The sequence below is a fragment of the Lissotriton vulgaris genome, chromosome 5, assembly GCF_964263255.1.
Source record: "Lissotriton vulgaris chromosome 5, aLisVul1.2, whole genome shotgun sequence".
Taxonomy (NCBI): Eukaryota; Metazoa; Chordata; class Amphibia; order Caudata; family Salamandridae; genus Lissotriton; species Lissotriton vulgaris.
The window spans coordinates 982978975-983000353 of record NC_141693.1 but is presented as its reverse complement, the minus strand read 5'-3'; the positions used below and the strand labels follow the sequence as shown (position 1 = coordinate 983000353).

Here is a 21379-nt window from a genome sequence, read left to right as displayed (position 1 = left end):
ATCTTCCTATGAAAGTGAGAGTGGGGATGGGCGGTGGGTTGTGCGTTTTTGGGTAGGAGAAGTTGTGGTTGAAAAAGTGGCTATGGCTACTAATTTAAAATTATTATTTGTCACTAGAGTGTTGTCAAATGTTCATGTTAACATTCCATTCACAACGTTTTTCCTCTCCCAAAGCCCAGCTGTACTTTTCCAGTTTGCAATGACACAGAAGAACGCTGCAGATTAGTTCTTGGCTATGTTCTCGAGGTGAGTTTATAGTTCATTTCATTTCATTGTTGTTTTGTTTGTACATTTATTCTATAACTAAACGGCATGTCTTACTTCACGAAGGGCTTGAAATCCATTGACGGAAGTATAAAAAAAGAAGGCGATTTACCGGCAGCTGACCCAAGCACCCCAATTCCACTAAAATACGAAGATGAGTCTTCAAACGTTGGTTCTGAATGTCTGGAGAAGCAGATGGCCTTATTTTTGGACAAAAGTAAGATTTGATTGTCAAGGATTTACAATATTTATGTATTTTAAATATATTAGTATTGCTTTAAAGATTGATTTTATAATTTACACTGCAACGAGTACACACCTACACATTACAACATGCTATGTATATTTTCTGTTTCTATAACATTAATGTAGCCCAAAAACTCCCTTTGAGGCAACCAAGTGCAGCATGCATCATCAGATTTAGAGGTGTCTACTGCCCCTGCATAGTTTAGACTAGTGATAAAACAGCCTTGCACAGAACAGAGAGATCAGTAACTGCTTTTGCGGAGGTCAGGAAGTTCTCAACCTTTTTAAATTGTAGTGAGTCTGGCTGTATGAATGTCGAATGAGTAGCCAACCTCATATGAATAGTTTGAAATAAGAAAGAGAAGGCTGAGATTCCGCAACAACAGGTACTGCCTTATCATTTTTTCTTCTACCTGGGGCACTTCTACACACCGGCTTATTAGCCAGCAGTAGGAGTTAAAAGGGAATTTAGCTCATTAGCATAGCCTTTGACAAAAGCTCAGAACATGCGAGCAATGTTCTTTCATGAATATTTGAATGATTCTTTGTCATCAGAGTTTCTTTTTATCAGTTGTAAGTTATGAATCAAGTACCTTTGGCTGTCTCTACAAACAAAGCATTCCCATAGGCCTAATTCAGACTTAAGGATGCCCCGGCAATGGCACGTTAAGTGGATTCTTCCTGGGGAATGAATAGGTGTCTGATGGCTTCAACGGCCTTCTGGAGACCCTGAAGATGTTAAAATGTGTTTTTCACAAGGAGAGCTCGCAGTCAATATATTGTTATTGCAGTAAATATTTTCTTGCTAGTAAGACATTGCCTTTCATTCTTATGTTTGTCTGGGAGCTGCGGCAAAAGCTCAGTGGGTTTTGCACCCATTGTAGTGTTTGTTAATATCATAATCCAAGCGTCTAACATCCACCTGAAAAAGGGCGCCAATCCCAAGCAAATGTTGGTCCTGATTTACAAACCATGGTGTTGAGATGATTCAAAAAGGAAATCCAGTGAACCAGAGTTGTTTGACTTTGCGGTCAGTCATGGTTCTTGAAGAGTGTCAGTTGGGTTTCATAAAGCTGAGCATAGTCGATGCTTAGGGTGCCATGAGTACTGAGGAATGGGATACAAAGCTGACTGCGTTCAACGTTCAGAATGATAAAGGTGCTGAGAAACAGAATAGCACCACTGGATAGCACCTGTGGAAGTTGTTGAACGGCTAATGCTTTTGTCTCAAAATTGGTAGTCCCTGTCATAATTTTCCTCTTTTATTGGGGGTTCAATGATCCAGGCGCTGACCACTGGCATGGGTGGTATGCATGAGAACAAGGACATCCTGCTTTAAGGTTAGGGTGCTAATAGATTCCTGTAACCATGATAATTTGGTACCGCATGATGGATACATGTTGGGAGACATTCCAGTGTTCATCTCAGATGTGGCTCAGACAGTACCTCTGGAAGTCAAGAGGGTTTCACTCAACTATAGGAGGGATGTAGCAAAATTGTACACTTAAAACACTGTGGGTCATTTTCCAGCACTTTCTATCAGAGATGATCTGAGGTACTCCAGTATTGGAGCTTTCATAGATTCACATACCAGAATCATTCCCCATCGTCGAGACGGGAGTCTCCGGTACATAAGTAAAGCAATGCTTAGTAGTATAGCAAACTGAAAAGAGGCCTAGGCCCATTTTCCTTTTGCAACCCATAACCTTCGTTATGTAAAAAAAACCAAACTTGTCCCTGAACCAATCAGAGCCCCTCACCCTCTAGAACACTCCCCAGAGAACCTTTTACCCCTTAGATTTTTGTGCACTTGTGCCATAAACACCTATCTGAAAGAAACACGTTAGTATTAGATTCCTTACCTTAGAATATCCCCAGGAGTCAGTCTGGATCCGGAAACTTTTGCGTAGCAGTACCCCTGCACGTCGGTAGGCGTCGTCTGCAGGCGTCCCCTGCGGCTCCGCGTCCGTCGTCGGCGTCGTGCGCCGTGATGACGTCGCTGGAGTATATAGACGCCGCCTCCGCGCGCTGACGTCAGTTCTTTGTTCTTCTTTTTTCCGCGCCAGTAAGCGCAGATCCGAAGAGCAGTACTCCGGTCTTTTGACCAAGTTTTGTTAACTTTCTATATCTTTTTGGTGCCTGGTAGGATGCCCGGTTTCAAGAATTGTGACGGTTGTGACCGCACGATGTCGGTCACGGACCATCACCGACTCTGCCTCCGGTGCCTGGGCCCCGACCACGACGTGGACGCCTGCGTCGATTGCCGGGCTCTGACTAACAAGGCTAGACGGGAGCGGTCCCGCAAGCTACTCGAGCTCCGGGTGTCGGCCCCGCGTCGGGAGTGGTCCCGGTCCGGCCGGAAGTCCAGGGAGCGTATGAGGGAGCGGTCGCGGAGCCGTGCCGAGCGCTCCGGAAGTCGCCACCATTCGTCGGGCTCTTCAGGTAAGAAACACAAGAAGTCGGGGCATTGTCATCGTACCCCCGACTCCCCCCGACGCTCGCGCGACGGGGCCGGGGGTTCGGGTGACCCCACCCCCGCGGCTCCGCGAGAGTCGCCGGCGCGGCCTGCTCCATACCCTCCGGTCCCTGGGCAAGGTGCGACGCCTGAGGAGATTGAGGCGTTCCTCATGGCCATGAGGGCGCTCACTTCTCCGACGGGGCCTACGGCGCCTTCGGGCCCAGTGCTACCGTCCGGGGGCCCTAGCGGGTCGGGTGTCCCTGCCTCGACGCCATCGGGTGCTCCAGCCCCGGTGCCGCCGACGGCTCCGGCGCCGCAGGGGCCTTCGGGGTCGACGCCGGCTGGTCTACCTGCCTCTCCGGCGCCGATTCCATCGGGGTTACCCCCGACGTCGTCCCCGCGCGGCGCCGGTTCTCCTGTGCCGGCTCCGGGGCTCCGGCGCCGGCTCCGGGCGGCGTCGTCCCCATACCCTCCCCGAATCCGGACGCGGAGTCGGACCGACGTCGCTCGACGCCGATGGGGCCTGTGTACCCCGAGGAGCCGGTCTACATTGTTGACTCCGAATATGGAGATGATGTAGAGTACGATGAGGGTTGGGAGGGGTCTGAGGACCCTCTGTCACGTGAGTGTCAGTACGACGTGGACTGGACAGGTGATTTGGGGGATGCCAGTGGTCTGGACGACTCTCCTAACCCTCGCTTTGTCTCTCCTCCTTCCGTGGCATTGGAGGAGGGGGCTGCTTATTCAGTGGTGTTGATGAGGGCTGCCAAGGCCTTACACCTTGAGCTCCCCGTCGCGGCCGTGAGGCCTAACATCCTCACTGAGGTCTTCAAACCGCAGTCATGCCCACAGGAGCCACTGCTGCCGTTTAACAAAGCCTTGTCGGACGCCACCGTCCGTGCCCGGACGACCCCAAGTTCCTGTCCACCCATCCCACCCCTGAGAGTCTGGTGATCCAGGCCTCGACTTCCCAGACCGCATTCCCGTCGGCCCCGCCCGACCGGGAATCTAAGAGGTATGACGAGTATGGCAAGAAGGTCTTCTCGTCCCTGAGTTTGGGACTGCGGTCTTGCAACACCGCTTGCCTCTTGGGCCGCTACACCCACTCTGTGTGGGATACGGTCGCGGAACTGCTGCCAGAATGCCCCTTGGAGGTGCGGGCGAAGCTCGGCGAGGCTGTGGCTGAGGGCCGAGACGCAGCGAAATATTCCATACGGTGTGGTCTTGATACGACCGACTCGCTGGGCAGAGCTATGTCCACGACGGTGGCGATTCGTCGCCACGCCTGGCTGAGATCCGCCAACTTTTCGGCAGATGTCCAGAATGCCCTGATGGACATGCCGTTTGATGGCTGTCGCCTGTTTGGTGACAAGGCGGACCACGCGCTGGAGCTCTTCAAGGACTCCAGGGTCACGGCCAAGTCCTTGGGTCTCTCGACCCAGCGCCAGCAAACGGGTTTGTTTCGCTCCTTTCGTGGCCAAGGAAGGGGCGTCCCCACACGTGCTGCCAGCCACGCGCCGCAACAATCTTATCAATGCGGTGGCGACCGTGGAAACCGCCGTGGAGGCGGTCGGGGTCAACGGCGGGGTCAGGCCACACCTCCCCCCGCAGCATCAGCCTCCAAATCCTCCTAGTCCGTGCTTTCAGGCCCATGTGACACCAGTGGGTGGCAGGGTTCGCCATCACCGCGCCCGCTGGCGCACAATCACATCGGACAGGTGGGTGCTGCAACTCGTCCGAAGGGGCTACTCCCTCCCCTTCGAGACCAATCCTCCAGCCATGCCACCGCAGAACCACCGTGTGTCGGGGGACCACTTGGCACTTCTGCAGGAGGAAGTTACGGCCCTCTTGGCCAAGGGGGCCATCGAGCGCGTTCCTGGGCCAGAAGTAGGGCGTGGTTGCTATTCCCACTACTTTCTGGTGCCCAAGAAGGACAAAGGGGGCCTACGTCCTATTTTGGATCTACGGAACGTCAACGGCTTCCTCCGGAAGGAGAAGTTCAAGATGTTGACATTAGCTCAGGTCTTGGCTGCTCTAGACCCGCAAGACTGGATGGTAGCGTTGGACTTGCAGGATGCGTATTTTCACATCCCCGTCCTGCCGGCCCACCGGCGTTACCTGCGGTTCACGGTAGGCCAGGAGCACTTTCAGTTTATCGTGCTCCCCTTCGGCCTTACCAGCGCCCCACGGGTGTTCACAAAGGTGTTGGCGGTGGTCGCAGCCCATCTGCGCAGGTTAGGGGTTTCAGTCTTCCCCTACCTAGACGACTGGTTGTTGAAGGCGGGCTCGCCCCAGACAGTCGTCCACCACCTTCAGATGACGGCAGACCTCTTGCACGACCTGGGGTTCTCCATCAATGTGCCGAAATCACACCTGTGTCCCTCTCAAAAGCTCCTTTTCATCGGAGCGGTTCTGGACTCGGCGCAGTTTCGGGTTTATCCTCCGGAACGGCGGGTCCGGGATATACAGGCTTTGATTCCCATCTTTCAGCCGCTATCCCGGGTTTCGGTCAGGTTGACGCTGCGGCTGCTGGGGCTGATGGCTTCCTGCATCCTTCTGGTGCATCACGCCCGGTGGCGGATGCGGGCTCTGCAGTGGGACCTGAAGTTTTAGTGGGCCCAGCATCAGGGCAACTTGTCCGACCACGTCTTGATCTCGGAGGGCACTGCGAGACAACTGCAGTGGTGGCTTACGGACCGCGATTGGGTCAGAGGCAGATCCCTCTCCCTTCCCCAACCGGAGCACGTTGTCGTGACGGACGCGTCCCTCCAGGGCTGGGGAGGCCACTTGGGAGAGGCGGAGATCAGAGGCAGCTGGTCTCCGGCGGAGTCCCAGCTCCATATCAACCTGTTGGAGCTACGGGCGATTCGTCTAGCACTGAAGGCATTCCTCCCCTTTGTCAACGGGAGTGTAGTGCAGGTGTTCACGGACAACACCACCGCCATGTGGTACTGCACAAACAGGGCGGGGTGGGGTCGTGGACCCTTTGCCAGGAGGCTCTGCGCCTCTGGCAGTGGCTGGAACGTCAGGGCGTGACTTTGACGGTTCAACACCTGGCAGGTTCTCTGAACGCCAAGGCGGACGAACTCAGCTATCTGAAAGAGACACGTTAGTGATAGATTCCTTACCTTAGAATATCCCCAGGCGTCAGACTGGATCCGGAAACTTTTGCGTAGCAATACCCCTGCGCGCCGGTAGGCGTCGTCTGCGGCTCCGCGTCCGTCGTCGGCGTCGTGAGCGCCGGGATGACGTCGTCGGAGTACTTAGACGGCGCCCATGCGCGCTGACGTCAGTTCTTCTTTTTCCCGCGCCAGCTAGCGCAGATCCGGAAGAAGCTCTACCCCCAGTCACTTTTTGACTGAAAAATGTTGATCCTTTTGATCTTCTCTTTAGTCGACTATCTCGACTATCGGTGCCAGGGATGCCCGGGTTCAAGCCTTGTTCGAAGTGCGGCCGACTCATGTCGGTCACGGACCCCCATCGCCGGTGCCTGAAGTGCTTAGGCCTCGAGCACGACGATCGATCCTGCTCCGACTGCTGGGCCCTGACGTCGAAGGCTAGGCGGGAGCGGTCCCGCAAGCGTCTCGAGCTGAGGCAGTCGGCCCCGCACCGCTCCAGGTCCCGGTCCCGGTCCCACGGGAGGTCGAGGGACAGGTCGCGAGGTCGGAGTCATCGACGTTCCGGAAGTGGACACCGATCGTCTGGTTCCAAGTCCTCAGGTAAGAGGCATGAGAGGTCGGAGCGACACCATCGATCCTCCGACCCGCCCCGACGCTCGCACGATGCGGCCGGGGACTCGGGCGACACCGCCCACGCGGCTCCGCGGGAGTCGCAAGCGTCGCCGCCTGCCCCACACCTTCGGGTCCCTGGGCACGGCGCGTCGCAGGAGGAGGTCGAGAGGTACCTCATGGCCATGAGGGCCCTCCCTCCTCAGTCGGTTCCCGTGGCGCCTTCGGGCCGATCGGTTCCGTCTGGAGGTCCTTCCGGGTCGGGCGCTTCGGCCCGACGACGTCGGGTGCTTCGGCCCCGGCGCCGCTGGCGACTTCGGTCCCGGCGCCGCACGACCTCGCTGGATCCGGCTCCGGATCCGGGACCTCGCCGGTCGACCTTACGACCTCGCCGGCGCCGTCCCTTCAGGTGTCGTCCCCGGCAGCCGATGTGGTTGCCGCCCCCAATGTTTCCTACGGTCCTACTCAGGAGTCGGAAGGGCGCCGTTGGGCGCCGATTCCGTCGGCCTTTGGAGACTTTTATCTCCACGAGGAGGCCCTGGCTGTTAATCCTGGTCTCCAGGAGCCAGGTGACGAGGAGCAATGGGAGGGGTCCGAGGACCCTCTGGCACGTGATTGCCAGTCGCAGCAGGACTGGACATATGAGCTTGGGGAGGCCAGTGTTATTGACACCTCGCCAGACACTGGATTTACGTCGCCCCCGACTGTGGCTTCGGAGGCGGGTTCTGCTTACAGCGTAGTGTTGACGAAGGCAGCTAAGGCCTTAAACCTTCAGCTCCCCGTCGCGGCCGTGAGGACTAATCTCCTCACTGAGGTCCTCAAACCGCAGTCAGGCTCCGCGGAGCCCCTCCTGCCGTTCAATGAGGCCTTGTGTGACGTTCTTCTGGGCACTTGGTCCAAGCCCGCCACAGGCCCCCCTGTGGACAGGAACGTGGCCAGACGCTACCGCCCGGCACCGGGCGACCCATGCTTTTTGTCCACCCATCCCACCCCGAGAGTCTGGTCATCCAGGCCTCAAACTCCCAAACCGCATTTCCGGTCGGCCCCGCCCGACAGGGAATCCAAGAGATATGAACAGTTCGGGAAGAAGGTTTTCTCGTCTGTGAGCTTAGGGCTGCGGTCTGTGAACACCGCCTGTCTCTTGGGCCGCTACACCCACACCCTGTGGGACACGGTTGCGGAGGTGCTGCCTAGATGCCCGGAGGAGGTCCAGGCTAAACTCAGCCAAGCCCTGGCGGACGGCCGAGATGCAGCACGCTTTTCTATCCGGTGTGGGCTGGATACTACGGACTCACTGGGCAGGGCGATGGCAACGACGGTGGCGGTTCGACGCCACGCCTGGTTGAGGTCCGCCAACTTCTCGGCCGATGTCCAGGCCACCCTCCTGGACATGCCGTTTGATGGCCGTCGCCTCTTCGGCGACAAGGCAGACCATGCCCTGGAACGTTTCAAGGACTCCAGGGCTACGGCCAAGTCCTTGGGCCTTACGGCCCCACGCCAGCAATCGGGTGCCTTTCGCTCCTTTCGTGGCCACGGAAGGGGCGCCCCACCACGTACCGTCAGCCACGCGCCGCAGAATGTTCAGCAACGCGGTGGCGGACGTGGGAACCGCCGTGGCGGTGGTCGGGGCCAACGGCGAGGCCAGTCCACACCTCCCTCAGCAGCCCCTGCCTCAAAACCTTCCTAGTCCGAGTTTTCAGGCCCATGTGACGCCTGTGGGAGGCAGGGTTCGCCATCACCTCTCCCACTGGCTTACAGTCACTTCGGACAGGTGGGTGCTGCAGATTGTCCGAAGGGGCTTCTCCCTCCCCCTCGAGTCATCCCCTCCATCCATGCCACCTCAATACCACCGTGTGTCGGGGGATCACTTGCAACTTCTGCAAGAGGAGGTTTCGGCCCTCTTGGCCAAGAGGGCCATCGAGCGCGTTCCTGGGCCAGAAGTAGGACGTGGTTGCTACTCCCACTACTTTCTGGTACCCAAGAAGGGCAAAGGGGGCCTACGCCCTATTTGGATCTGCGGAACGTCAACGGCTTCCTCCGGACGGAGAAGTTCAAGATGCTCACTTTGGCTCAGGTCCTGGCTGCCCTGGACCCAGGAGACTGGATGGTAGCGTTGGACTTGCAGGACGCCTATTTCCACATCCCCGTCCTGCCGGCCCACCGGCGTTACCTGCGGTTCACGGTAGGCCTAGAGCACTTTCAGTTTACCGTGCTCCCCTTCGGCCTTACCAGCGCCCCACGGGTGTTCACGAAGGTGATGGCGGTGGTCGCAGCCCATCTGCGCAGGCAGGGGGTTTCAGTCTTCCCCTACCTCGACGACTGGTTGTTGAAGGCGGGCTCGCCCCAGACAGTCGTCAACCACCTCCAGACTACGGCCGACCTCCTGCACTTGCTGGGGTTCTCCATCAATGTGCCGAAGTCACACCTGTGTCCCTCTCAGAAGCTCCTCTTCATCGGAGCGGTTCTCGACTCGGCGCAGTTTCGGGTTTACCCACCCGAGCAGCGGGTTCGGGATATTCAGGCTCTGGTTCCCATCTTCCAGCCGTTATCCCGGGTCTCGGTCAGGTTGACGCTGCGGCTTCTGGGACTGATGGCCTCCTGCATCCTTCTGGTGCGTCACGCCAGGTGGCCGATGCGGGCTCTGCAGTGGGACCTGAAGTTTCAGTGGGCCCAGCATCAGGGCAACCTGTCCGATCATGTCCTGATCTCAGAGGGCACTGCGAGACAACTGCAGTGGTGGCTCACGGACCGCGACTGGGTCAGTGGCAAACCCCTCTCCCTACCCCAACCGGAGCACGTAGTTGTGACGGACGCGTCCCTCCAGGGCTGGGGAGGCCACATGGGAGAGGCGGAGATCAGAGGCCTCTGGTCTCCGGCGGAGTCCCGGCTCCATATCAACCTTCTGGAGCTGCGGGCGATTCGTCTAGCACTGAAGGCATTCCTCCCCTCTGTCCGAGGGAGCGTAGTGCAAGTGTTCACCGACAACACCACCGCCATGTGGTACTGCAACAAGCAAGGCGGGGTGGGGTCGTGGACCCTCTGCCAGGAGGCTCTGCGCCTCTGGCAGTGGCTGGAACATCAGGGCGTGACCCTGGTGGTTCAACACCTGGCAGGCTCTCTGAATGCCAGGGCGGACGAACTCAGCCGCCGGTGCATGATGGATCACGAATGGCGTCTGAACTCGGACGTGGCGCAAGGTCTCTTTCAGCAGTGGGGAGAGCCTTGGTTAGATCTATTCGCCACAGAAGAGAACGCGCAATGTCATCAGTTCTGCGCGTTGAAATTTCCAAGGCGGCACTCGCTCGGAGACGCTTTTCGTCGCGAGTGGAGCTGCGGTCTGTTGTACGCCTTTCCGCCTATACCACTTCTGCCCAGAGTGCTGAAGAAGATCAGGCGCGACCGGGCCCAGGTTATCCTGGTGGCTCCGGACTGGGCACGAAGATACTGGTATCCCGAGCTACTCAGCATGTCAGTCGATCCCCCGATTCGTCTGCCTCTTCGGGAGGACCTTCTGTCGCAGCAGCGGGGGACGGTCCTGCACCCGAACCTGTCCAGTCTCCACCTACAAGCTTGGAGATTGAGCGGGGGCAGTTGAGGCCATTTGACTTGCCTCCCGAAGTCTGTGATATCATTCTGGCAGCCAGGCGTCCCTCCACAAAGTCGGTATACGCCTGCCGGTGGAACAGATTTGTGGCATGGTGCACAGCAAAGGCTGTGGATCCTCTCTCGGCACCCCTTTCGGAAGTGCTGCTCTTTCTTCTTTCCCTTGCCCAGCAGGGCTCTGCTCTGGGCACTCTTAAAGGGTACCTTTCTGCTCTATCAGCCTTCTTGAGGCTACCAGATCAGCCTTCTTTATTCAAGTCCCCTATTGTAAGTAGATTTCTGAAGGGCATCACGCACATGTTCCCTCCTGTTCCGTTCGTAATGCCCCAGTGGGACTTGAATCTTGTTCTCACTTATCTGATGTGTGCTCCCTTTGAGCCACTGCATAACTGTCCTCTTCGTCTCCTTACTCTGAAGACTGCCTTCCTGGTTGCCATCACCTCTGCCAGGAGAGTGAGTGAGCTCCAGGCTCTTTCTTCTTCTCCACCTTTCCTGTCTGTTCATCCTGACAAGGTGGTGTTACGTACACGACCTTCCTTTCTGCCCAAGGTTGTCACGGCCTTCCACATCGGGCAGTCCATTACCTTGCCCACTTTCTTTCCGCCTCCGCATCCCTCGAAAGAGGAAGAGAGGCTCCACCGTCTGGATCCAAAGCGTGCGCTCTCCTACTACCTAGATCGCACACGCCAATTCCGGGTGGATGACAAACTCTTCGTTGGTTACGTGGGCGCAAAGAAGGGTAAGGCTGTGCACAAGAGGACCATCTCTAGGTGGATCATCTTGTGTATCCAAGCATGTTACTCCATGGCGAGGAAGGAGCCCCCGGCTGGATTGCGGGCTCACTCCACTCGGGCCACGGCAACGACAACTGCCCTGGGCCGCGGTGTCCCCTTGCAGGACATTTGCCAGGCGGCTACGTGGGCCTCGCTGCACACCTTTGCGAGGCACTACTGCCTGGACAGTCAAGTCCGGAGGGATAGCTTCTTTGGCCGTTCTGTCCTCCAGGACTTTCTGGTGTAGGAATGTATTGGTTCGCAGACCCACCACCGGGGTTGGTATTGCTGGGGTATCTATTCTAAGGTAAGGAATCTAATACTAACGTGTTTCTTTCAGATGAACAAGTGACTTAACTTCGGTAACGATATATCTGTAAGAAACATTAGTTAGTATTAGATTCCTTACCGAACCCACCCATCCTCCCCGTTCTGCGAACTGATACCTAGGGTTAAGGACATCCCTTTCAGAGCCCTAGTTTCAAATGGCACCAGTGTTGGTTCTCACACGGCTCTGCGTGTTCTGGCGCGGAAAAGCTGTGTACAAAGAACTGACGTCAGCGCGCGGAGGCAGCGTCTATATACTCCAGCGACGTCATCACGGCGCACAACGCCGACGACGGACGCGGAGCCGCAGGGGACGCCTGCAGACGACGCCTACCGACGCGCAGGGGTACTGCTACGCAAACGTTTCCGGATCCAGACTGACGCCTGGGGATATTCTAAGGTAAGGAATCTAATACTAACTAATGTTTCTTACAGATATATCGTTACCGAAGGTAAGTAACTTGTTCTTTGTGCCTAATCCGAGGTGAGCCTCTCAGGGGAGGAGGATGGGTGTATGTGAATCCACATTTTGCTATGGACAAAATTAGTTTTATATAAAATTTGGGAAAGTACACCAGAAATTGAAATGTTAAAGGAGAATGGCACAAAGGGTGGTTGAGTAAAGCTAGAAGAGGGATAGTCAGAAACGTTTTAAGCTTGGAAAGGATGAATTTATATTTAATGGGAGAAGAGGAAGCAGGTAACACAATGATTTGACAGAGTTGAGCTTAGGGATCAGTTCTCTGTGAGAGGTTTGGAAATAAGTCATTATGGGCTGCATTGTGTTTAATATTGCATGATTTTTTAATACACCTTTTTTAATCTCCTCAAAAGTCCTTTACCTTAAAGAGCTGATATTCTCTAATTGCACCTCAAAATGTCACTTCTGTGTGTGATAACATTAAGTCATTGGTACAATAATTATGTAAGTGTTCACCTTTTGAAAATCTGTTGAATAACAATGATGAGGTACCTTTCGTTTGGATAATCTAAGTCTTCATCTGACTCTTTATCTCGACTTTGACTAAAGTTATCTAAAGGCTGTCTGCTGTCTGTTACACCATACCATACTGACTCTGTTCTGTGTTACTAGTTGGGACATCTGCTGAAGGCAAGCATTCCAGTCAATCAGGAATGATCCCTGGATCCTGGCAATTCAAAATGAAACTCCAGCTGATTCTCAAGGCTTCAAAGGCATATTATGTGCTATCAGATGCTGCAATGAGTCTTCAGAAATATGGCAGAGCATTAAGATATATCAAACTGGCTCTTCAATGTCATGGTAAGCTTATGTTTGTTTCTGTTTTTAGTTTACACTTGTTTTCTCTTAATGTAATGATATTGCTGAATGGTGTGACTCCTATGAAAGTACTTCTTATGTTTATGTGAAAGTAGTTTAAGGAAAAACTCAAAAATGAATTGTTCCAGCTGTGGAGTGAGCTGCCGGAGGGATTGACTATTTTAGTGGGCGGATTGGAACAATGTGATGTAGCCCTGGGATGGCTGGCGGGCCAGGGAGCAAGAACCCTGTATATATAAATCCAAATTGAACTCTCTTGCCACTACATTCGCCAAAAGGGACATTGCTCAGAAATGAAAGGCGTCCGCCTCACCGGGGCTAGGAAAGTGGAAAAAGGCCTTAGATGAATGTATTGGAGCCGGAATGGTTGTTTTTTTAAGCATGGGGATGGCCACAGATGCATAGGCATATTTGGTCCCGCTGGGTGACATATCTAGGGATTACCTTGTCCCCCCTGCCAGATACGGCTCCCCAAAAGCGCTTAAGAGACACAATGCAAAGCAGTTGTACATCAGAGAAAGATAATTCTAATTGTTCTCATTTTACAATTACAAACTGTCAGCTGGGCTTTGTGTGGTGTGTTAATTTCCCGACCTGGTGTTCTCCAGGCCCTGTTTATATAGAAAATTCAATTCAGGTACGCTGTGTATGTTGCATTATATAAATTGTATTTGTTGGGCTATGCCCATATTGTACCTATAAAACCGATAAAAGAAATGTAGTTAAAAAAAATTAATTGTTCATAAAGAAAAGAGAGGTAGAAGTGATTCATTAAGTACTAAGTAAAAAAGAGTGGCATTTAGTTAGTTTATAGCTTGATTTACACCAGCACACTCATGCTCTGGTTCTTTGCGTGGGTGGGCTGTATTGAAAAAATACTATGCCTTTTTCTGTGTCTGGAAAATAGATATACTTTTCTGATGAGTTTGAGACAAAAAACTTTGGGAACTAAGCTACGGTTAGAAAATGTCATGCAAGAGACTTTATCCAGTTTGGGTTCATCGAAGATTCATATCATCAGACTCTTACCCTCCCCACCAGAGTAGAGCTAACACACACAAAATGTTCAGTGTTTCCAAATCCACCACATTTTACACCTGTATGCTCTAAAAAATGTATTTCATCCTATAGATAAAATCTCCTCAAAAGGGAAGTATCCACAAATTCTATTAACACAGTTTGTATGCAGTTAGTGGAGCTTACTTCAGGGCGGCCAACCAGGCTACCACCACTCTTTCTTCTCCACTCAACATAACATACCTATTTGCTTTCAATGGCTGTCAATATGTCCTCAAAGGTTTTATTTGACACCAAGGATGCTCAGATGAGGTCCCAAAGTTGCCCCTGGTCCTCCAGGATTCCAGGATATATATATATATATATATATATATATATATATATCCATCGCATCCAGGAACCCATTTAAGATATATATATATATATATATATATATATATATATATATATATATATATATATATATATATTCACTGATAAAAAACATAGGTTTGACACCAGTTATAGTTAGCTGGAAATTTTACTGACATAAAACCATTGAAATTCCCACGTTATAGTTAGTTGGACTCACTATAACTTGCGCGCCTGCAATGCACTGCTGATGACGTCACATATTACATCACTCATGACCTGGTCAGTGACATCACTCATGACACCATCCTTGTGACAGACCTCCTTTCAGTGTAATGTAACCCTTGAAACACATATTCAAAAATAGAAACTAGCATTTTATGGCCCCCACATCAAACCTAGGGGGTCAGGGGGGGTCTACCCTGCCCCCTTTTGGTCATTTCCCTCTTTGTTTTTGCCACCTCTTGTGTCTCGATCCTACCGAGACACAAGATGGCGGCCGCTCCGGACTGTTTGGAATGTTGACAGACACCCGAGAGCCAATCAGCTTTCCGCTCGCGAACTCACGTAGCGCGCCGGAGTGCGTCCCGGTGCGCGTACCGGGGCGCGCTTCTAGATATATATATTTTTTTGAACCTAAATTACTCAAAATCCACTGGAGCACATATCTTGAGACATAGCAAAGGCACATCGGGCTACCAGTCCCTACAATTTTGCCAAGTTTGGTGGAAATCCATTCAGCCGTTCGGGCTAAAAGTGAGTCCAACCGCCCTATGGAAATTAAAATGGAGAAAACACGTTTTGGGACCCCCTTTTATCTCGGCCCCCGCTTGACGAGTCCCCCCCAAAACTTTCAGGGAAGGAGCGGAGCGCAGAGAGGCAAATTTCAGGAAATTTTCAGGCAGATCCCTCAATCCACGCCAAAGTTACTCCCAAAAGAATGTTGCGGATTTCCTATGGAAAACAATCCTAACTATAACTACCTACTGGCGACTGCCAGTAGGTAAAAAAAAAAATATATATATATATATATATCTCCAATCTTGGGTATTGCACAAACCAAAAGACCAGAGCCCAACTCCATAATGCGTGGAAAGTTTACTTTTTTTCATATCATTGGCAAATCCTTGCCCGACGCGTTACAGAGCCAAGCTCCTTTCTCCAGTATTAGGGTGTCTTTCGTAGATGAACATGCTTGAATATTCCCCGTCGTCGAAGAGGGAGTCCCACGGTAAATAAAGTAGCAATAACATACCAATAACATTTGTATGTAAATACATAAAACATGAAATAATACTAAAAAATACATAATAAATACTCAAAAACAATTCTTACATAGGAATACATGGTAGAGAGAGAAAACACTTGTAACATATTCCTGTCATTATGTTAGTCCAAACTACAGCCTATCAGACGCCAGCACCCTTCCAGAACCTTCTCCTCAGAGCTCAGACCCTCAGATTTTCTACCGCACGTCGTGTAAATGGAGTCTCCCTGAGCTCTGCTCAGTTTTCTCAACTTCAAGTTTTCCAGTCTTCCAGCATGTCTTCAAGTAAGAAGTCTTTATTTAGACCTTGCTCTTCTTGTGGGAAATTGCGTCTTTACTCTAAGGACCCCCACAAGAAGTGCATTTATTGCCTTTATCCCGACCATGAGGTTGGTAACTGCAAGTTTTGCAGGACTTTCTCTACAAAGACCCTTAAGGACAGAGAAGACTGTCTCCTCATTTGGCTCCAGCGACTTAAGGATAAGGATTCGGCACTGTCAGATGCAGAAAGTTTGCAATCTGGACCTTCTAAAGCAGCCTCCAAACGTAGTAGTGTGCAGGATATGTCTTCACCATTTCTAAAGAGGAAGAAACTTTCCATTTCTGTGGCTCCTGCGGTGGCCTCACCACCTCCTACTAACCCTACGCCCACGAGACCTGGCTCTCAGGCGTCTTCTGCTGCATCCCATCATGTTTCTGCTCCGAAACATGTTTCGTCGTCGACTGGAGCGTCGACGATCGTCCTGACGATGAGATCAGCAGTCTCCGGATCGTCGACTGCGACAGTGACGACGACATCAGCCTCCGGATCATAGTCGACGGCTACGTCGACGTCTTATATGTCGACTAAGGTATCGCTTAGCTTCGTAACTGTCTCGTCGACGATACCTATTTCCTCGTCGTCGACGAAGAAATCTGCTTCGTCGTCAGCAAAGTCCTCGTTGACGAAAGCTCACAAGAAATCTTCGTCGTCGGTCCCGTCGACGACGGCTTGTCGACGGCGCCTTCATCAACGCCGACGACTTAGTCGACGACCTTACTGACTACGATGGTCCCGTCGACGGCGGCTCCGTTGAAGGTGGATTTTTCTGCAACAACTTCGTCGTCTCCTCTGCCAGCGTCGTCGTCGGCACAGTCGACGGCGGCTCCATCATCGTTTGCTTCATTGCCTTTGGTGCCTTTGTCTTCCACCGGGTCTGGCTCTTCCACCGCTGGCCTCTTGCACTATCGTCGTCAACAGCCAGTGGACCAGCTGTCCATCCTAGATCCTCAGTCTCCCTCGCCCATGTTCGCCACGGGTTCTGAGCAGGATTCTGACTGAAAATGATGTTGGTGATTCCTTCAGAGTGGCACGCAGTCCTTCTGATCTGATTATTAAGTACCAGGATTACGGTGATGATGATGACGACGACCAGTATTCTCAGGCAGAAGACCACTCTGTACAAGTTCCAACTGCGACACTGCCTTTGTCACTCATCTCCAATCTCCAACATATGTTGGATGACTACAACCAGCGTTTCCCGCCTACTCCACGGGGTTCACCTATGCCTCATGTGCCTGCGGCTGCGGCGGCTCCTGTCCCTGTTCCGCCACCATTGCCACCAACACCTTCCCCTCAGGTTCAGACGTCAGTGAAGATGCACACTACGGTGTACCCGGTTAATGATGATGACGTCATCCCAGAACGGGAAGATGGAGAAGTTCATGACGATGATGATGACGCTGCTACCCACATGGCTGAGTGGGACGACTACCAAATTCAGACGCCTTCCCCTCCTCCGGTAGAGCCCGGGGATTCGCCTCAGGTGGACATTGCAAGTTTCCTTCAGCTGATGGATACAGCTGCCCAGCGCTTCAAGTTGCCTAGAGTCCAGAGGGAGGAGGACTGTTTCCTCTATGATTTTAAAAATCAACCATTCAAGCAAGTCCACACTATACCCATCATAGACTTTATATGGACTGAAGGGGTGAAGCTCATGCAAACTCCAAATTCGCTGCCAGCTCAACTGCCTCGCCTTGAGAAAAAATACAAGGCGCCCATTGGTTCTCAAGCATGCCTTGTCGCTCATCCTAAGCCTAACTCGGTGGTCAATCAAGCTGCAGAAAATCCCGTAATCCGGCGTCTCCAATTTCAGCTCCTCCGGATCGGGAGGGTCGTCGCCTGGATGCTATTGGACGCAAATTCTCCACTATGGCATCCACTACGGTGAGGGCGGCTAATGCTTTAGCCATCTTATGTCGCTACGACCAACAGATCTGGTCGGACTTGTCTGCCCAGGTGAACCTTATCCCTGACGCTTCCAAGGCTGAAGCTTTAAAGATTCTGCAGGACGGAGAGAGGACATCTGAGGAAATTATTGATTGCGCAGTTGACATTGCGTGCACTGGCTTTCGTCAGCTTGCTGGGGCAGCGGTCTTGCCTAGGCAGGGTTGGTTACGGTCCACCTCTTTCCGCCAGGAGGTACAATCCAAAATCCTGGATATGCCGTACGACGGTGAGTCGTTTTTTCGAGCGCACATAGATGAGGCTTTGCAGTCCATTAAAAAAGACACTGATACTGCTCGCTCATTGGGGACTTTACAGTTTCGGAAGCAGCCATTTCGGTTTGCGCGCGGACGCGGCACCTCCTCAACTTTACGTGGAGGAAACACTCAATATCGCTCCTACCACCAAGGTAACCAACGTTACTCTTCCAACCAACAGCAGTCCACCCCACAGCAGTCGTCCAAATCGTACAGGGGAAAATCCTCATATAGAGGATCCACTCCCAAACTTCAATGACTTAAGTATCCCCCCAGTGTTGGAGGTCGAATCTCTCTGTTCTTTTCTCAGTGGTCCTCCATCACCTCAGACCGCTGGGTTATGGATATTGTGGTAAAGGGCCATGCTCTAGAGTTATTCAAGATTCCTCCTCCCACTCCTCGGTCTGGCCCGCCTCCTCCCCACCTCAAGGAGCTTTTCCATCAAGTTTGTCTTCTAATTCAGAAAGGTGCAGTCGAAGTGGTTCTCAAGTCTCCGAGAAAGGTTTCTATTCCCGTTTCTTCCTAATACTCAAGAAGACGGGAGATTGGCGACCGATTCTGGATTTGCGAGCGCTCAACAGGTACCTCAAGAGCCAATCCTTCCGCATGCTTACACTAGTAGAGATCCTGCGTCTTCTCTCCATGGGCGACTTCATGACCACCATCGACCTTCAGGATGCTTACTTCCATGTCCCAATTCTTCAAAAGCATCGCAAGTACTTGCGCTTCTGGGTGGGACGGAGAGACTTCCAGTTCAAGGTGTTGCCCTTCGGCTTCAGGTCCGACCCTTGTGTCTTCACGAAAGTATTGGCTCCAGTAGTGGCTTACCTGCGTCTCCCAGGCGTCCAAATCTTTCCATATCTGGACGACTGCCTCCTCAAGTCTGGATGTGTTTCGATCTCTCGGCCTAGCCATCAATGCCGACAAGTCTCAGGTCGACCCGGATCAAAGCAGGAATTTTCTGGGAGCAACATTAGACACAATACTTTCAAAGGCATTTGTGTCCCAAGAGCGTCAACAAAAGATCCTCCGCTTGGTGTCTCTACTTCGGGCAAGACTGTCCGTTTCTGTCCGGATCTTAAAGTCATTTCTGGGGATGGCATCGTCTTGTATTGCACTGATCCCAAATTGCAGATTACTTCCTGTGGCAAGGTTGGACGGTTGCGCCCACCATTGGAGAGCTGTCCTCATGCGAGCGGTGACACCCACAAGGTCGTTGAAAGAACCGGTGACCTGACGCCACTGTACGTCCAATACCTCCTTTTCTTCAATTCAAGCCTGACTGTGTGTTGCTTCGCCCCAACCTGACTTTCCTGCCAAAGGTGCCTACGGATTTGCATCTAAATGAGCCTGTTTTCCTAAAAACTTTCTTTGCCGATCCTCAATCTCCTGCAGAGCAACGATTGCACTCTTTGGACATCAAACGATGCCTTAAATTTTACATTGTGTAAGAACAACAGGAGTAAAACCCATAGACCACGTTGGGATGGGTGTGGAGTATAAAAAAACAACAATTCCCAACAGGTATCAGTTTGAGGCAGTTAAGTGATGTATGCAGTCAGCATTACATGAACAAGAGACAAGGAGGCTCGTATGGTTTAAAAGCTTGTTATTCACCTATTCAGAGGAGGATGTTTCACATGGAAATACAGTTAGGCAGCACTGTACAGAGAGAATCATGTGACAACCCGAAGGCTGATGGCTGAAACGCGTTGGTCCGAGCTGGAGAAATAAAGTAAAGCTGTTTAAATCTTACAAACGCTGAGTGCCGCATTCTTGGAGAGAAAGAGGAAAAAAAAAAAATATATATATATATATATATATATATATATATATATATATATATATATATATATATATATATATATATATATATATATATATATTCCACAACAATTTCCAAAATTAAAGAGAATACCAGGACTCTCTCTGGAATGCTTCGATGATTTATTTGCAGAAAATTCCTCTGCACCTACGCGTTTCGGCTTGATGAAGGCGAAAAGCGCTGGTGCAGAGGCATTTTTTGCTAATAAATGATCGAAGCATCCCGGAGAGTCCTGGTATTTTTTTTAATTTGGGCAATTGTTGTGGAATATGTTACGACACCGGAGACCATTCAGGACCGCCGCACATCATGAGCCCCGGATTTCCGGACTGTGTTGGGTGGGGGATATATATGATGTATGCAAGTGACTTACAGAGCACAAATCTAACCACAAAGAAATAGTGATTTATAAGCTTTTTAGGGAGAGATGTACTACGTGAACACTCTACAAGATCTCTCAAATGATGGAGCTGTGTGCATGTATGATCGACTGCGCATGTCACTATCTCCTGTATCCTTTTACTGTCTCCTTTTATATCCTTTTTCTGAGGCTGATAAATTGTTGTTGCTCATCTTTGGAGAAGCCATCTTTAGTGCCTGAAATTTCACAGTTTGTTTTACTAAATTATAGACCTATGTCAGTTGTTGCATATTATTTTTTTAAGCAATTAATTCTGTTTGCAATGGATTCCAAATAGTTGAGCACTAATCATCCTTACAAATGCAAATGGATGAGGTTTAGCAGCTGGTGTTCTTCCAGAGGCATCTGGGTCTGCTCTCGGTTTATTCCCAGTGATACATTTTTTACTGCAGCCGGCAAAGGAAGAAATACAGGTTGCAACTTTCAGGGGTTACCTGACTTTTCTATAGGATTTCCTAAGAAATTTGAGTGGAGCTTTGCTTGTACACATTCCATGGTTATGTAGTTTCTTGTGTATAGATTTCCACCTTTGCCCTTGCATTGTGCATGATGGGCCCTAAAGTTCGTGTTGGCCTTCCTTTTGCGCAACTTTTATATGAAACGTGTTACTTACACCTGTTTTTCTGGCGATATTAAGAGTCCTGCTTGTACAAAGCAACGCTTATTTGAGAAGTTTGTCTTTGTAGGACGTGTTCATGGTGACCATTTAGCTTTCTCTCTATGAGTCTGTTGAGGAATATTGCGTTGACTCGAAATATAGGGTTAATTTCAAACTGGGGTAATAAGTGGTTTGTCATATTTTCATGTAGCTCCACTACTTTAGCATCATCATTGGTCCCTTATCCAAAATCGTAAGGTATTGCTGGATGCTCCTTCAAAGATGAATAAAATCATATATTCGAAAAGTTGCTTACCTTTTGTAACATTGCTTTGATGAACAGTGTCCATCTGAGATGTGTTGTGCATGTCTCCAATAGTGTGATCCTGAAACAGTAGATGTGCAACTCTGCGTCATAACCGTATGTAACAGGTTTTCTGGGGTTCCAGTTTCAAAAATAAAGAAATTGTTAATGGAACGCAGTATCCATCAAAACAAACAATAGTGAAGATCTGTATCAATCCAAGTTGTTAAAGATAGCTAAGAGTCTTTCAAGAGGTAAACAGCGTACAGCAGTAGGTATCCTTTAAGAGAAATGGGTATTGTTATTTCTGTAATGAGGTTTCTGCTACAACAAACATGATTTGCAAGCTTGCATATTAAACGACCTTGGGGTGG

At 51.1% G+C, this 21379-nt stretch overlaps 1 protein-coding gene across 4 annotated transcripts in view; it reads left to right on the top strand.

Moving 5' to 3' along the window:
* EDRF1 (erythroid differentiation regulatory factor 1) overlaps positions 1–21379 on the top strand; it is a 346290-nt gene that overhangs the window by 185484 nt on the left and 139427 nt on the right. For all 4 annotated transcript variants that reach the window (XM_086922577.1, XM_086922576.1, XM_086922575.1 and 1 more), the window contains 3 exons: positions 175–246; positions 331–481; positions 12493–12681. In XM_086922577.1, the coding sequence (XP_086778703.1) occupies positions 175–246; positions 331–481; positions 12493–12681 (412 nt within the window). The remainder of the gene's footprint in view (positions 1–174; positions 247–330; positions 482–12492; positions 12682–21379) is intronic.